This window comes from Hemitrygon akajei, chromosome 4 (assembly GCF_048418815.1).
Source record: "Hemitrygon akajei chromosome 4, sHemAka1.3, whole genome shotgun sequence".
NCBI classification, from domain to species: Eukaryota; Metazoa; Chordata; class Chondrichthyes; order Myliobatiformes; family Dasyatidae; genus Hemitrygon; species Hemitrygon akajei.
Genome location: NC_133127.1, coordinates 136,005,548 through 136,018,252, shown reverse-complemented (window position 1 = coordinate 136,018,252; position 12,705 = coordinate 136,005,548). Strand labels below are relative to the sequence as shown.

Genomic DNA, 12,705 nt, shown 5'->3' with positions numbered 1-12,705 from the left:
TAACTCTGATCCAACAACAGAAAATGTAAATTAAGTAGAATGTTCATAAGATATTATAAGCCATTATTATAATAAATGACAAGAACATGAAGAATTATATCAAGTATATTTTTTTCACAATCTCTAAAATTGACAGCAACACCAGGAATTAACTATGGAATTTTAATTCTAACACCATGAGACTTTTGGGCACGTCTCCCTCTCCGCTGATGTGGAGTGAAAATAGAATGATGTAGTGTAATATAGAGTGGAATCCCCTTCTAGAACACAAGCCATCTTCAAATTATGCTGAAGCATTTGATGCTAAAAGGTAGGTTATTATTGATAATTAACTGGAAAAGCTCCTGATGAGTTTGAAATGCAAATTAAATTATTTAGTGTAGCAATCATTTTCAAAGTTCTGCTGAATTTTAAGGAAACCTTAAAGAAGTGTGTCACATCAGAAGAATAAAGGAATGCAAATTAAGTTGTTACATGGATAATTGTATCTGCATTCATAAAATTATCCTGGTATGCACAGGATAGAACATTACTAAAAATAACAAGAAAGTAGATTTTCAAATTTACTTTCCAAGCATTTCATAAAGAATCACAAAACAACTTAAAGCAGAATATAATGCTTAATCCCTCATTAATTTCAGATGTGAGATGATTAATCCTTGTATCCTACGCATTTTAATCCTGGATTTCAATCCTGTTCTCAAACTCATTTTGTGGACGTAGTTTTGAATACATTACATGACAAAGTCTACAGTTAATGGATGCTGGTACAACTTTTAATGGTTCTCTAATCTCATTTGAATACATTTGACTTGCTTCCCTCATTTATCTTGATTGGCAATATGTTTAATTGTACTGAGTAGGAAAATGCCCTTGCACTGTATCACTTTCAAACATCACAATGGCATGAGACTTCATACTTCATTATATACCTTTAATAGTAAAGGGGTAATACTCACCCTCTTTTAACATAAATCTACTACAATTCTTCAACAGACACAGGAAGAGAAAGGTGATTACCTCAAAGTTCAAAGTTATTATCTAAATATCAAAACAAAATGTAGGAGCCATATACTTATTTTCTCTTTGCCTGTATTGTATTTTGTGATGCGCGTTTTTATTTTTTGTTATGGTAATTTGTCATGTGCGTTAGGGCATGGTAGAAACAAATAATTATAGTTACCAAGTCACACTTTGTCTTAGTTAGTTAGTTTAGTTTAGTTCAGAGGGAGTAAGCTGGGGAGGTGATATATTTTTGCTGACCACTTATTTACGATTTACTCTTAATTATGCCAATTTGAATGCTAATTACTCTTACTTCACTACATGGCTACTTCAGTTTATTAGTTTTTATCACTATAAGATTGCTCGTCTTTGCTATTTCATAATAAAGGATTGAACATACTTTTTTTGTCTTGGAAATCAGTCATTTGGAAGCGCATCATAGAGTGTCAACTCCTATACTGAGTTGACAGTTTACTCTTTTCCATAGGTGCTGTCTGGCCTGCTGAGTTCGTCCAGAATTTTGGGCGTGTTGCTTAGATTTCCAGCATTCTTTTCGTGTTTGTGTCTCAGTAGTTATGGTTGGTTTTCAAGTAACTGCTGCATTTTGTCAACAAAAAAAAATAGCTATACCAAATGAACACCAGTCTATTGCAAAGGATTGTGTTGGACCTGTTGGTGAAATGGGAATCGCAACTTGTGGTCAGGTTATTTGCAACAGTTTGATGACTTGTCCTGTGTATTTGTAGTTTGAACACAGTTTTGAATGGTCATTGCTGGCTGTCCATTGGGGACACCTCAGGCATGGTGTTTGCCTGAGGGTATGTTGCTTTGTTTTAATGAAGTAATGAAGCATTATTCTGGCTGTCGACATTTGAATTGAATGCTGTTTGTTTGCTCTGGTTTATGCACTATGGATGCATGGACAGCCTGTTTGTCACCAACATTTATTCAATGGAGTATCACCGTTGTGTTTTACGAATGTGTTGTGGGCGAATGAAGAGTTCATTGTGAGTTGCGCAATACGGAGAATCGAAGCATGGAACTGACACCAGCAACCCTGAAACCGGGGCTTGCAAAGAGAAATTAAACTTATTTTGAAAGTAAAGGTAAATCAAATTGCAGTTCTTCAAAAGCAGTATAAAATAAATGTGAACAAAATTAATGGTTTAATACCATCAATTAAGGATCTTATGGAAAATAAGGAAAATGCCTTACAAGTGCAATGTCGTTTTGAGGACCTGACTAATCTCCGTGTAGCTCATGCTAATCAATATCACATGCTAATCTCATTAATTTGAAGGATGAACAAAAAATAGAATGAATATTTTTCAAACATTGATAGCTATGGTTGCGCTTTCATAGAGGATGTGAAACAATAGTTAACCCAAACAGATTACATTGAATGTCATGTTGCTGCAACAAGTGAACATGTTTCTCACCATCCATCAGACTATGTTTCTCTAATTCCAAGGCATGTTTTGACCTTGCATATAGCAGAGGACCCACAAGATGATGTAAACCCAAATAACAGTAAGTCAAATGTCAGCTCTCAAAGATCTCCTGTAGGAAGAAAATCTTCGGTATCTACTACCTCCTCTGCTCACATTAACACAGAGGCTGATTTAGCTGCATTAATGACATGAAGGACAAGCAGTAAGAGGAGTGATTACTTGCTATGGAGCTACAGAGAAGGAAAGAACAGCTTAAATTGGAAGAAGAAATTGACGCACATATGACTAAAGTTAATGTGCTAAGAGCCTCAAGTGTGGTGGGTGTGGTGATATGACGTGTCAGAATGCGAATGGAGAGAGTTCTGGGCATGTGCAGAAATGATGGGATGATCGAGAAGCATGGCAGTGTAAAATATGGTTTTGTTGTTGTTTAATAAAAGTTCTATTCTTCCAGAATATAGTGCTTGATTAGTAACCTACTGTATGTATAAAGAACATAACATGGTGTCAGAAGTCGGTCTGGAAGAATAACACGTTTCCTAACATGGGAGAAAAAAGAAAAAAGAGGTTGAACTGTTTTGGCATTTGCTAACAGTTTTACAAATGGAAGGATTGCAACCTCCATCGACACTTCAATTTCCTGGGAACGTAGCTGAAAACTGGAGAAAATTTAAGAAACATTTTGAATTCTATCTATCGGCGATCAAAGCTGAAAACAAACTGGAAAAAACAAAAGCTGCACTTCTACTCCATGTAATAGGTGATGACACAATTGAGGAATATAGTCATTTTGCTTTTGAAGATGGAGATAATTTAAATTTCAAATCGTTAACGGACAAATTTGAAGCATTCTGTATACCAAAGCATAATGTAATGTATGAGCGGTTTAAATTTTATACATGTTGGCAAAGAGCTCATCAAACTATTGATCAATTTGTTGACATGGCAGTCAAACATGCGAGTTTGCAGAACTGACAGACACTCTCATTAAAGACAGAATTGCTTGTGGCATTCTGGATAATGGTCTTAGAGAAAGACTGTTAAGTGAACAAGATTTAGATTTGGAAAAAGCTTTGAATACTCTGCAAAGCTTTGGAAACCGTGACATCGCAGGCTAAAGAACTTTTCATTGAGAACTGCAATGTAGATGCTGTGAAAGAGCGCGAACATTTTAGAATAAATAATATGACAACAAAACTGACAGAGAGCAAGATGTCATCTGAGAGAAAAAAGCTATGTGATCGCTGTGGGCGGCAGCACTGACCAAAACAGTGTCCAGCGTATGGGAAAATGTGCAACGACTGCAATAAGAGTAATCATTTTTCACGCTGTTGCAGAAGTAGAAAGAAAATAAAACAAGTAAATGCAGTGCTTGAAAATGAATTTGAAGTGTTTTATATAGATGTGCTTTGTGAAAACAAAGTAAGAATGACTGGGCTATTCCATTGCAAGTGAACCAAAACAATATTCTGTTTAAACTTGATACTGGAGCACAAATAAATGTTCTTGCTGAATCTGAGTTTAATGCATTAAAGCCAAGACCAAAGTTACTTAAGCCAAATATAAAAGTGACTGGGTATTCAGGTACAGACATTCCAGTTAAAGGAACATGTGTGGCAAAAGTATCACACAAAAATATTGTGCACATGCTTTCACTTGTGGTGGTGCCAAGGAACGTACAGTCAATACTGGGTTTATCTGCCTGTGAGAGACTAAATTTGGTGATATTAGTCCCAGACAGTGACACAGAGTCAGAATACAGTGACGGAATGGAACGGCTAGAAGTCATAAAGAAAGCTCCCAAACCCATTCCTTTGTTACCAGTATCTGACAAAGCATTGCCACCAAAACCAGGAGCTGCAATTTTGCCCTCTAGAAGTAACACACATGCATCAATGGACCATGCGTTCCATCACAATCGCACCTCTGCAGGAGGTCAAAGGCCAGACTTGCCGGTACAGTACAATACTGATGGTAGAGGCAGGTTCGGTATTGTCATTTAAAGTAAGATTGGATAGGTATATGGACAGGAAAGGAATGGAGGGTCATGGGCTGAGTGCAGGTTGGTGGGATTAGGTGAGAGTTAGCGTTCGGCACAGACTAGAAGGGCCGAGATGGCCTGTTTCCGTGCTGTAAAAGTCATATGGTTATATGGTTTATATGAAGCCAAAGAGTGACAAGAATCAGGATCCAATTGAAGAAGTGAAAGCACAAGTGAATGAATTGAGAAGTTTTATTGAAATGATGAAGTCTCAGCATAAAAAAGAGATTACACAGTTAATGAATGAATTAGATGAAGAAAAGAAGACTCGTATTTCATTTCAAATGTAAGTGGAAGGAATTAAGAAAGATACAGTACTTGAAGAAGTACAACCCAGATCATACATGGTCCAAACAAAAGAAGCAGTGTTAAGAAGAAATATGGAAATAACAATGAAACACAAGAACTGTGTGAACCTGAGAAGGTCTACTCATGTTCGTAAACCTCCAGAGAGACTGATAGAAACATGTTAAATTATGCATTTGTTCCGGTTAATGTTGCGAATTGTTTTTCTTTTTAAGGAAAGGAAGATGTGGTGATATGACATGTCAGAACATGATTGGAGAGAGTTCTGAGCATGCGCAGAAATGATGGAATGATCTGGAACATGGCTTTGTAAAAACGTGGTTTAGTTTTGTTACTGTAAATAGAAGTTCTAATTCTTCCAGAATATGATTCTTTATTGTTAACTCACAGTATGTATAAATATAAGAACAACACAGTGGATGCTAAGAATGTGCCAGCAGGACAGTCCTTTTGTGTGAGCTCCTATATTGAAAAGGCACAGAGAAAAGCAAAAGCACCCAACGTCACTGGCGTTTCATTGGTTCCTGTGAAAAATGAAGAAGATCCTCAAGAAGTAGTTCTGGGTGTTTACCCTCAGCCTGCATTAACGAGGCACTCTGAACATAAGTTATATCAAACAGCTCAAAGGGCTCATGGGGACATTCACTTACAGCAAGGAAATACTCTTGTTCCAGATGAAGAGGTCAAAATAGTATTATTGATATTATGAGGGAAAAAATGAAGTAACAACCTTATTAGTACAAAAACAAAGGCACTTTATCTTTGGCTAAACGAGAGATTCAAATCTTTGATAGCAATCCATTGCAGTATTATGCATTCGTGAAGGCTTTTGAAAATAGTGTTGAAGGTAAGACTGACAGCAACAGTGACTGCCTCTATTTCCTTGAACAGTACACTAGAGTTCACCCTAGAGAGCTTGCCTGGAGAGCGTGTCGACCCTAAGAAAGGCTAAGGATTTACCTCAGGAACATTTTGGTAATGAACATGCAAAAGGCTCTTTTGTGGGTATTGATCAAATCTAAAGAGGTGAAACTCTATAAAACTACAGACTTTTTCTTAGAGGCTTTTGGTGGATAGCTCAGCTGTCATGCCTGAAGAGTCTGAAAATACAGTTATATTGGCAAAGCACCTTCCTACCTCAGACAACATTCTGAGGCACGTGTATAAAGAGGTGGGACATGGTGGCCATATAATACTGGGTGAAATATACAAAAATACTGGGTGAAAGTGTACAGAGAAAATTTACAAGGATGTTGCTGTGTCTGGAGGACCTGTCTAATAAGGAAAGATTGAATAGGTGAGGACTTTATTCCATAGAACATAGAAGATTGAGAGGAGATTTGATAGAGGTATTCAAAACTATGAGGGGTATTGATGGGGTAACTGCAAGTAGGCTTTTCATTTTGAGGTTGGATTGGACTACAACCAGAGATCATGGGTTAAGGGTGAAAGGTGAAATGTTCAAGGGGAACACGGGGGGAAGTTTCTTCACTCAGAGGGTTGTGAGAGTGTAGAATGTGCTACCAACACCTGTGGTACATGTGAGCTCGATTTATGCGAGATTCGGATAGGTACATGGATGCTGGGGGGGTGGAGGCCTATGGCCCTAGTGGAAGTCAACGGAGTAGGCAATTTAAAAGGTTTCAGCATCAACAGAATCGGCTAAAGGGCCTATTTCCGTGCTGTACTTTTCTATGACTCTAACATTGTTTGTCTTTGTTCATTTCATAATAAAGAATCGAACATACTTCTTTTTAGTGCTGAGGTGAGTAAAACCAGACAAGGAGCACAATGGCTGCAGGGAAACAACTGGGCCTCAAGGCTGCATCCTTGTCAATGGTCTTAAAGTATGTTAATTTAGAATTAGACTGATGCTACACTAACTCTGCTCCCCCATTCAGCTAATCCTATCTCTTCATCCTCACTCCCTCATTTTAAGCTTGCTTCATGTAGTCGTATCATTCAGAGTCCCATCATTCAAGCCTGCTATTCCATACAGCTTCTTCAAAATAGAAGCACATGATTAGAAGCAATTGTCAGTTTTGATTTAGCTTCATTCATCAGTGATCCAGGATTAAGAGGCAATTTGGATTAATGCATTTTTCCTTTAAACTGTGCTAACTTTAATATATGATGATGTTACCATGTTGATGGCCTGTTTGTATTTCTATGCAATTTGTTGAAATTAATTTTTTAAAATCAGTTATCATTATCAACTGGTACATTAAGAATTAATTTTTACCTTTGCTGAAGTTTCAAAGCAGCTGACAAATCCATGTTCCTTGCAGAACTGTTCCATTCTTCCAGGATTGGCGGATATGAACTCACTCCCTTTATCACATTTGTTTGCCAGTAAGACAACAGAGACAGGTTTGCCATTAGGGAGAGTCAATTTCGAGTCTAAGTCATCTTTCCATTTAGACACTGCTTCAAATGTTGAGGCTCGTGTCACATCAAAGACTATGAATGCTCCAATGGCCTCTCTGTAGTATACTCTTGTCATGTTCCCAAATCGTTCTTGACCTATAAAAATAAGAATCACGATGTTTTTATCCTACAGTTTTTGTCATGTGATATTCTCACTTAACCTGGAACAGATTTTAGATGTCAGGAAAGGTTTGGTGAGAGCATTCATGCCTGAAGCAAAAGGTTATTGGTCAAAATCCCACTTCTCAAATTTGAGTGTAATGTCTCTGATGGAGTGCTGTGTTGTCAGGGGTGCCATCAATCCAGAGAGTTATTCAGTCAATTCTGTTCTCCGGTGAATGTAGAAATTTTACAAAGAAGAGCAGGGCAGTTCATGGTTGTTCCATCCATTATTTACTCCTCAATACAAATATTAAGACAAGTTATTAAAACAAGATCACTTTACAAGACTTTTTATGTTGCACTAGTTCTTAGAATGCAACATCGGTTCTGCTTCAGAAATTGTGGCTGTATTTCTGAACATGCTAAAGGACAAAAAGGTGAAGTTGATGCATTTTCTGACATGAGTGTTTTACCTCATCCTTTATAATCTTACGCACTCCTGTTTCATACCTTAAAAACGACTGAGCATCAAAAAGTAAGTCTTCAAACATACTTTGCAGAATTGTAACATACCCTCATTTTCTACTATAGTAAATCGTCTTTTAAGCAGTAAGAAGCCTGGTACAGAGGATTAGTGGTTGGATATAATTGTGCAGAATGATCTGCCCCAGACAAAAGAAAAAAAAAAGCTGGGGACCCCAAACCACCGACCGTAATATAATACATTACTGTAATTTTATATACCATAAGTACGACTGTAAGCAAGAGAGCAGATCAGAGAAGAGAATTTTCAAAAAAAACTAGAATAGACAGTGATATTGGTGAAGATCAATTTATTAGAGCAATAGTAAACAATGAAATGGTGTACAACAGGATCCAGAAAAATCACATTTCACAAAAAAAGGAACAACCTCCTAATGAGGCATTATAGATGAATAACAATTCCAGAAGCAGACATGTACCAAACCTACTGACAGTAAATGAGAGCATTATAGGAGAGATCATGAAGACAGCAGGGATCAAGGAACAGGCAGCCAATAAATGCGAGGGTAAACGATCAAGAGAAATAAAATAGAAAAATGCTCCTCTGTGTTCTAAATATTCTATTCTATGTAAATAATAAAAAGTAAAATCAAAATAGAAATGTGAATGATAAGAGACAGACATGATAAAAAAACCCCACTAGTGATTCCAAAATAGCACAAGAAATAATTAAATATTAAGTCTTAGAATTCTTGAGGGATGGCAGCATATTGTATAAAATGACATTGCTACATAATAAAAACCAATTTAATTAATATGATTTTTAATTATTGAAGAACCCAGTGCCCTTGCAACCTAATGCCACAACCTTGATGCATGCAGAGCTCCTTCAAATAATGGAGAAGCTCTTAACTAGAGAGATGAAGCCTGCTCTTTTGTTAAAAGGGATCTGATACACTGGCTCCTAAGGTAGTCATAGCCGAAGGGTGGTGGTGGGGACGAGCTCCCACTGCTAAACAAATGCTCTTCATGGCGTGTGTCTCAAACAGCCTCTGACAACCAAGTCCAACTCCCGGCCTTCACGTGTGGCATAGTTCTTATGCCCGGCGGAGCTGTTCTCACTGACAGGAGAAGGCGCAAAGGCGGGCCACTGGTGTCTTAAAACCAGTTGCTCCAGGCGGATGGGGCTCGTTAACCACGGATGGTAGCTCATCTAGGAGAGGGAAAACTCCGATTTCAAACCTCTTCTGCCTTGCGGCTATACCCGCTCACAGGAAAGGAGTAAACCCAGAGGAAAAATCTGGAGTCGGAGTCCCAGCACCAGCACGGCAACTCCTGCGATGCTGCTGGTACCAAACTGTATCGACTTTCGTCGTTCCTTTGGACCTGTCATCAGCATGGAGAGGGAGGTCCCACTGCATGGGCAACAGACGGATCTCCATATCAACTCTGCCCTGGCTTGCACCCTGGAGAGGCCACTCCCGGTGACTACCAGAGGCACAGTATCCATGGTTGACAACGACCGATGGAGGCCACACACACTGGTAGGTTCTATAGGTTCTCCATAAGGCAAATCTTGAGTTTTATTTCTCATCTGGAGTGAAGCAATCAGCCCCTCCCCTTATCCCCTCATCACCATAACCCCTCCCCCTCCCCACAGAGATCCATCTCCATTCCCTTTTATTGCCTGCCTTATGTTATCGGATCTCTTTCTGGCACTTTGCCACAAAACATTATCTCCATGTTACCCTAATCTTCAACCTGAAATGCTGATTTCCTCCCTGAACCCAGAATTCAGAATTCATCATCAGTCCCCCCTTCTATACATCCTCTTTCACCAATCCACTCCACTAACTTCTACCAGCCCAGCAGCACACATCTTCTCCTCATCCTCCTCCAACATTCATTCATCTTCCCCCTCAGTTATTCTACCCTTATCTCAATCAATAGCATCCAACATTGTCCCTCCAACCTCCTTTCCCTAAACGCCCAACCTCATCCACCACCCCATCTCCATCCACTCTCTCATCCTATCTCCCAATCCTCTTCCCAATTATTTTCTTTACAATGTCCAACTCTGTCGATTTAGGAGAAAATCAGTGTGCATAACAATTCAGTTCCACCAGTTGGAACATTTAGATGTGCGTATGTGATAGATTTAGGCACACTTGGGGTCTCAAGTCAACTTCCTGGAAATTCTCTTCAATGCTTGAAACTACGAGTTGACAAATTTCAGCCCGACACCTTTTCTGTTATTGCAAAGGCACAATCGATTCTCTTCCGTAAAACCACCTTGATATTTTGCTGAAACAGTAAGTTACAAGCAACCACATCTTTCACAGTGACATTAAACCAACTGTCATTCACCAAAAGCTGCATTTTTATCATTACTAAATGAATTGTGATAACAGAAACAAAAATTTAAGCTATGGATACTTCATATCAATTAATAATTTGAAACTGATGTATCAAGCCATAAATACAGCAAAATAACTTTAAAAATAATTCAGAAAATTATTCTGAATATTATTTCTGAATAATATTCAGAAAGATTCATAATATTTCTGAAAATTATTTTGCTTTCAGTCATAGTTGCTTTAGTTAGTAATGCTTTTAGCTTTATGTGAATCAAAGACAAGTAATTGGTACTGTCTCCTGTAATAACAGACTGATGATGGAGTGTTTGGGGAAAGAGAAGGAAGATTCTGAGATTTCTGTTACAGGTTTTCAAAGGTGGATGAAACGTATTTATTAAAACACTTTATTTTTGTTATTTCTTGCTGCTCAAAAATATTATCTCAGCCACTGCATGCCTCACATTCAAAGGTTCATTTATTGTCAAAGTATACAACTGAAATTCTTCTCCAGATAGCCATGAAACCAAAAAAGAAGAGAATGGCAGCATGATCATTAACCCCAAAATCCCTCCCGTCTGCACAAAAATGTGAACAAAGAACGGAACAGGCACATCAACCCCCAAATCCCCCTGCCCCCCAAAAACAAAAAACCAAGAAAGATCAGGTGAAAAATACAGAAAATAAAAAAAGCTATAAGCCTTTAAAAAATCTGTAGTCCAAGCCCATATCCAAAATGCAAAAAACATCAAGTCAAGTCATTTTTATTGTCATTTCGACCAACTGCTGGTACAGTACATAGTAAAAATGAGACAACGTTTTTCAGGACTATGGTGTTACATGACACAGTACAAAAACTAGACTGAACCACATAATAAAAAAACCAACACAGAGAAAGCTACACTAGACTACCGACCTACACTGGACTGCATAAAGTGCACAAAAACAGTGCAGGCATTACAATAAATAATAAGCAGGACAATAGGGCAAGGTGTCAGTCCAGGCTTAGGGTATTGAGGAGTGACACTCTCTGGGCCCAGTGGCCAGCCTTTTCCTCTCTGTTGCAGAGCGATCCCCACCAGCGAGCAAAAGGCAGTCTCCCCTCTCTGTACCACTGGAATCCCACCAGTGATCAAAAGGCAGGCAGCCAGCGCTCACCTACCGCAATTCCCTCGATGTTTCAATTTCCCCAGTGTTAATGTAGAGGACTGAGTGGTACGTGACAAAGCCATATTTGTGACCTTTCTGCATTGGATTCAGAATCTGGGCTGGTCTAGTTTCACACGGAGACTGAAAGTGTACCAGCCCATTTTCAGGAGTCACTTACTTTGTTGCAGATGACAGTGGAAATAAGCTGATATTGTGGAGGTTAACTGGCATTTGTACTATCACTGTTCCTATCCTTTTGGAGACTGGAGTGTATTAGAGACTCAGCAAATGGTGACAGCATAGATGGCAGCACATATGAGTGTAAGAAATGGAAACAGGAGTACACCACTCTGTCTGTCGTATCTGCTCCACCAGTTAAAGAGATAGAGGGCAGAGCGGGTACCTTGCTGATCTTTTATCTCAGCATCCCTTTTGAAATCCATATCCTTTGATTCCTTTAACATACAAAAATCTATTGATTTCTGTCCTTAATATACATAGCAACTTAGCCTCTATACCCATATAGAACATAGAACATAGAATAGTACAGCACATTACAGGCCCTTCAGCCCACAATGTTGTGCCAACCCTCAAACCCTGCCTCCCATATAACCCCCCACCTTAAATTCCTCCATATATCTGTCTAGTAGTCTAAATTTCACTAGTGTATCTGCCTCCACCACTGACTCAGGCAGTGCATTTCACACCCCAACCACTCTCTGAGTGAAGAACCTTCCTCTAATATCCCCCTTGAACTTCCCTCCCCTTACCTTAAAGCCATGTCCTCTTGTACTGAGCAGTGGTGCCCGAAGGAAGAGGCACTGGCTGTCCACTCTGTCTATTCCTCTTAATATCTTGTACACCTCTATCATGTCTCCTCTCACCCTCCTTCTCTCCAAAGAGTAAAGCCCTAGCTCCCTTAATCTCTGATCATAATCCATACTCTCTAAACCAGGCAGCATCCTGGTAAATCTCCTCTGTACCCTTTCCAATGCTTCCACATCCTTCCTATAGTCCTATAGAGGCAACCAGAACTGGACACAGTACTCCCAAGTGTGGCCTAACTAGAGTTTTATAGAGCTGCATCATTACATCGCGTCTCTTAAACTCTATCCCTCGACTTATGAAAGCTAACACCCCATAAGCTTTCTTAACTACCCTATCTACCTGTGAGGCTACTTTCAGGGATCTGTGGACATGTACCCCCAGATCTCTCTGCTCCTTCACACTACCAAGTATCCTGCCATTTACTTTGTACTCTGCCTTGGAGATTGTCCGTCCAAAGTGTACCACCTCACACTTCTCCGGGTTGAACTCCATCTGCCACTTCTCAGTCCACTTCTGCATCCTATCAATGTCTCTCTGCAATCTTTGACAATCCTCTACA

The 12,705-nt window shown here is 39.1% G+C and overlaps 1 protein-coding gene across 2 annotated transcripts in view; it reads right to left on the bottom strand.

The window, feature by feature from the left end:
- Positions 1-12,705, bottom strand: part of rab38a (RAB38a, member RAS oncogene family) — a 54,005-nt gene that overhangs the window by 17,545 nt on the left and 23,755 nt on the right. For both annotated transcript variants that reach the window (XM_073043365.1, XM_073043366.1), the window contains exon 2: positions 7,046-7,326. In XM_073043365.1, coding sequence (XP_072899466.1) covers positions 7,046-7,326 — 281 coding nt within the window. The remainder of the gene's footprint in view (positions 1-7,045; positions 7,327-12,705) is intronic.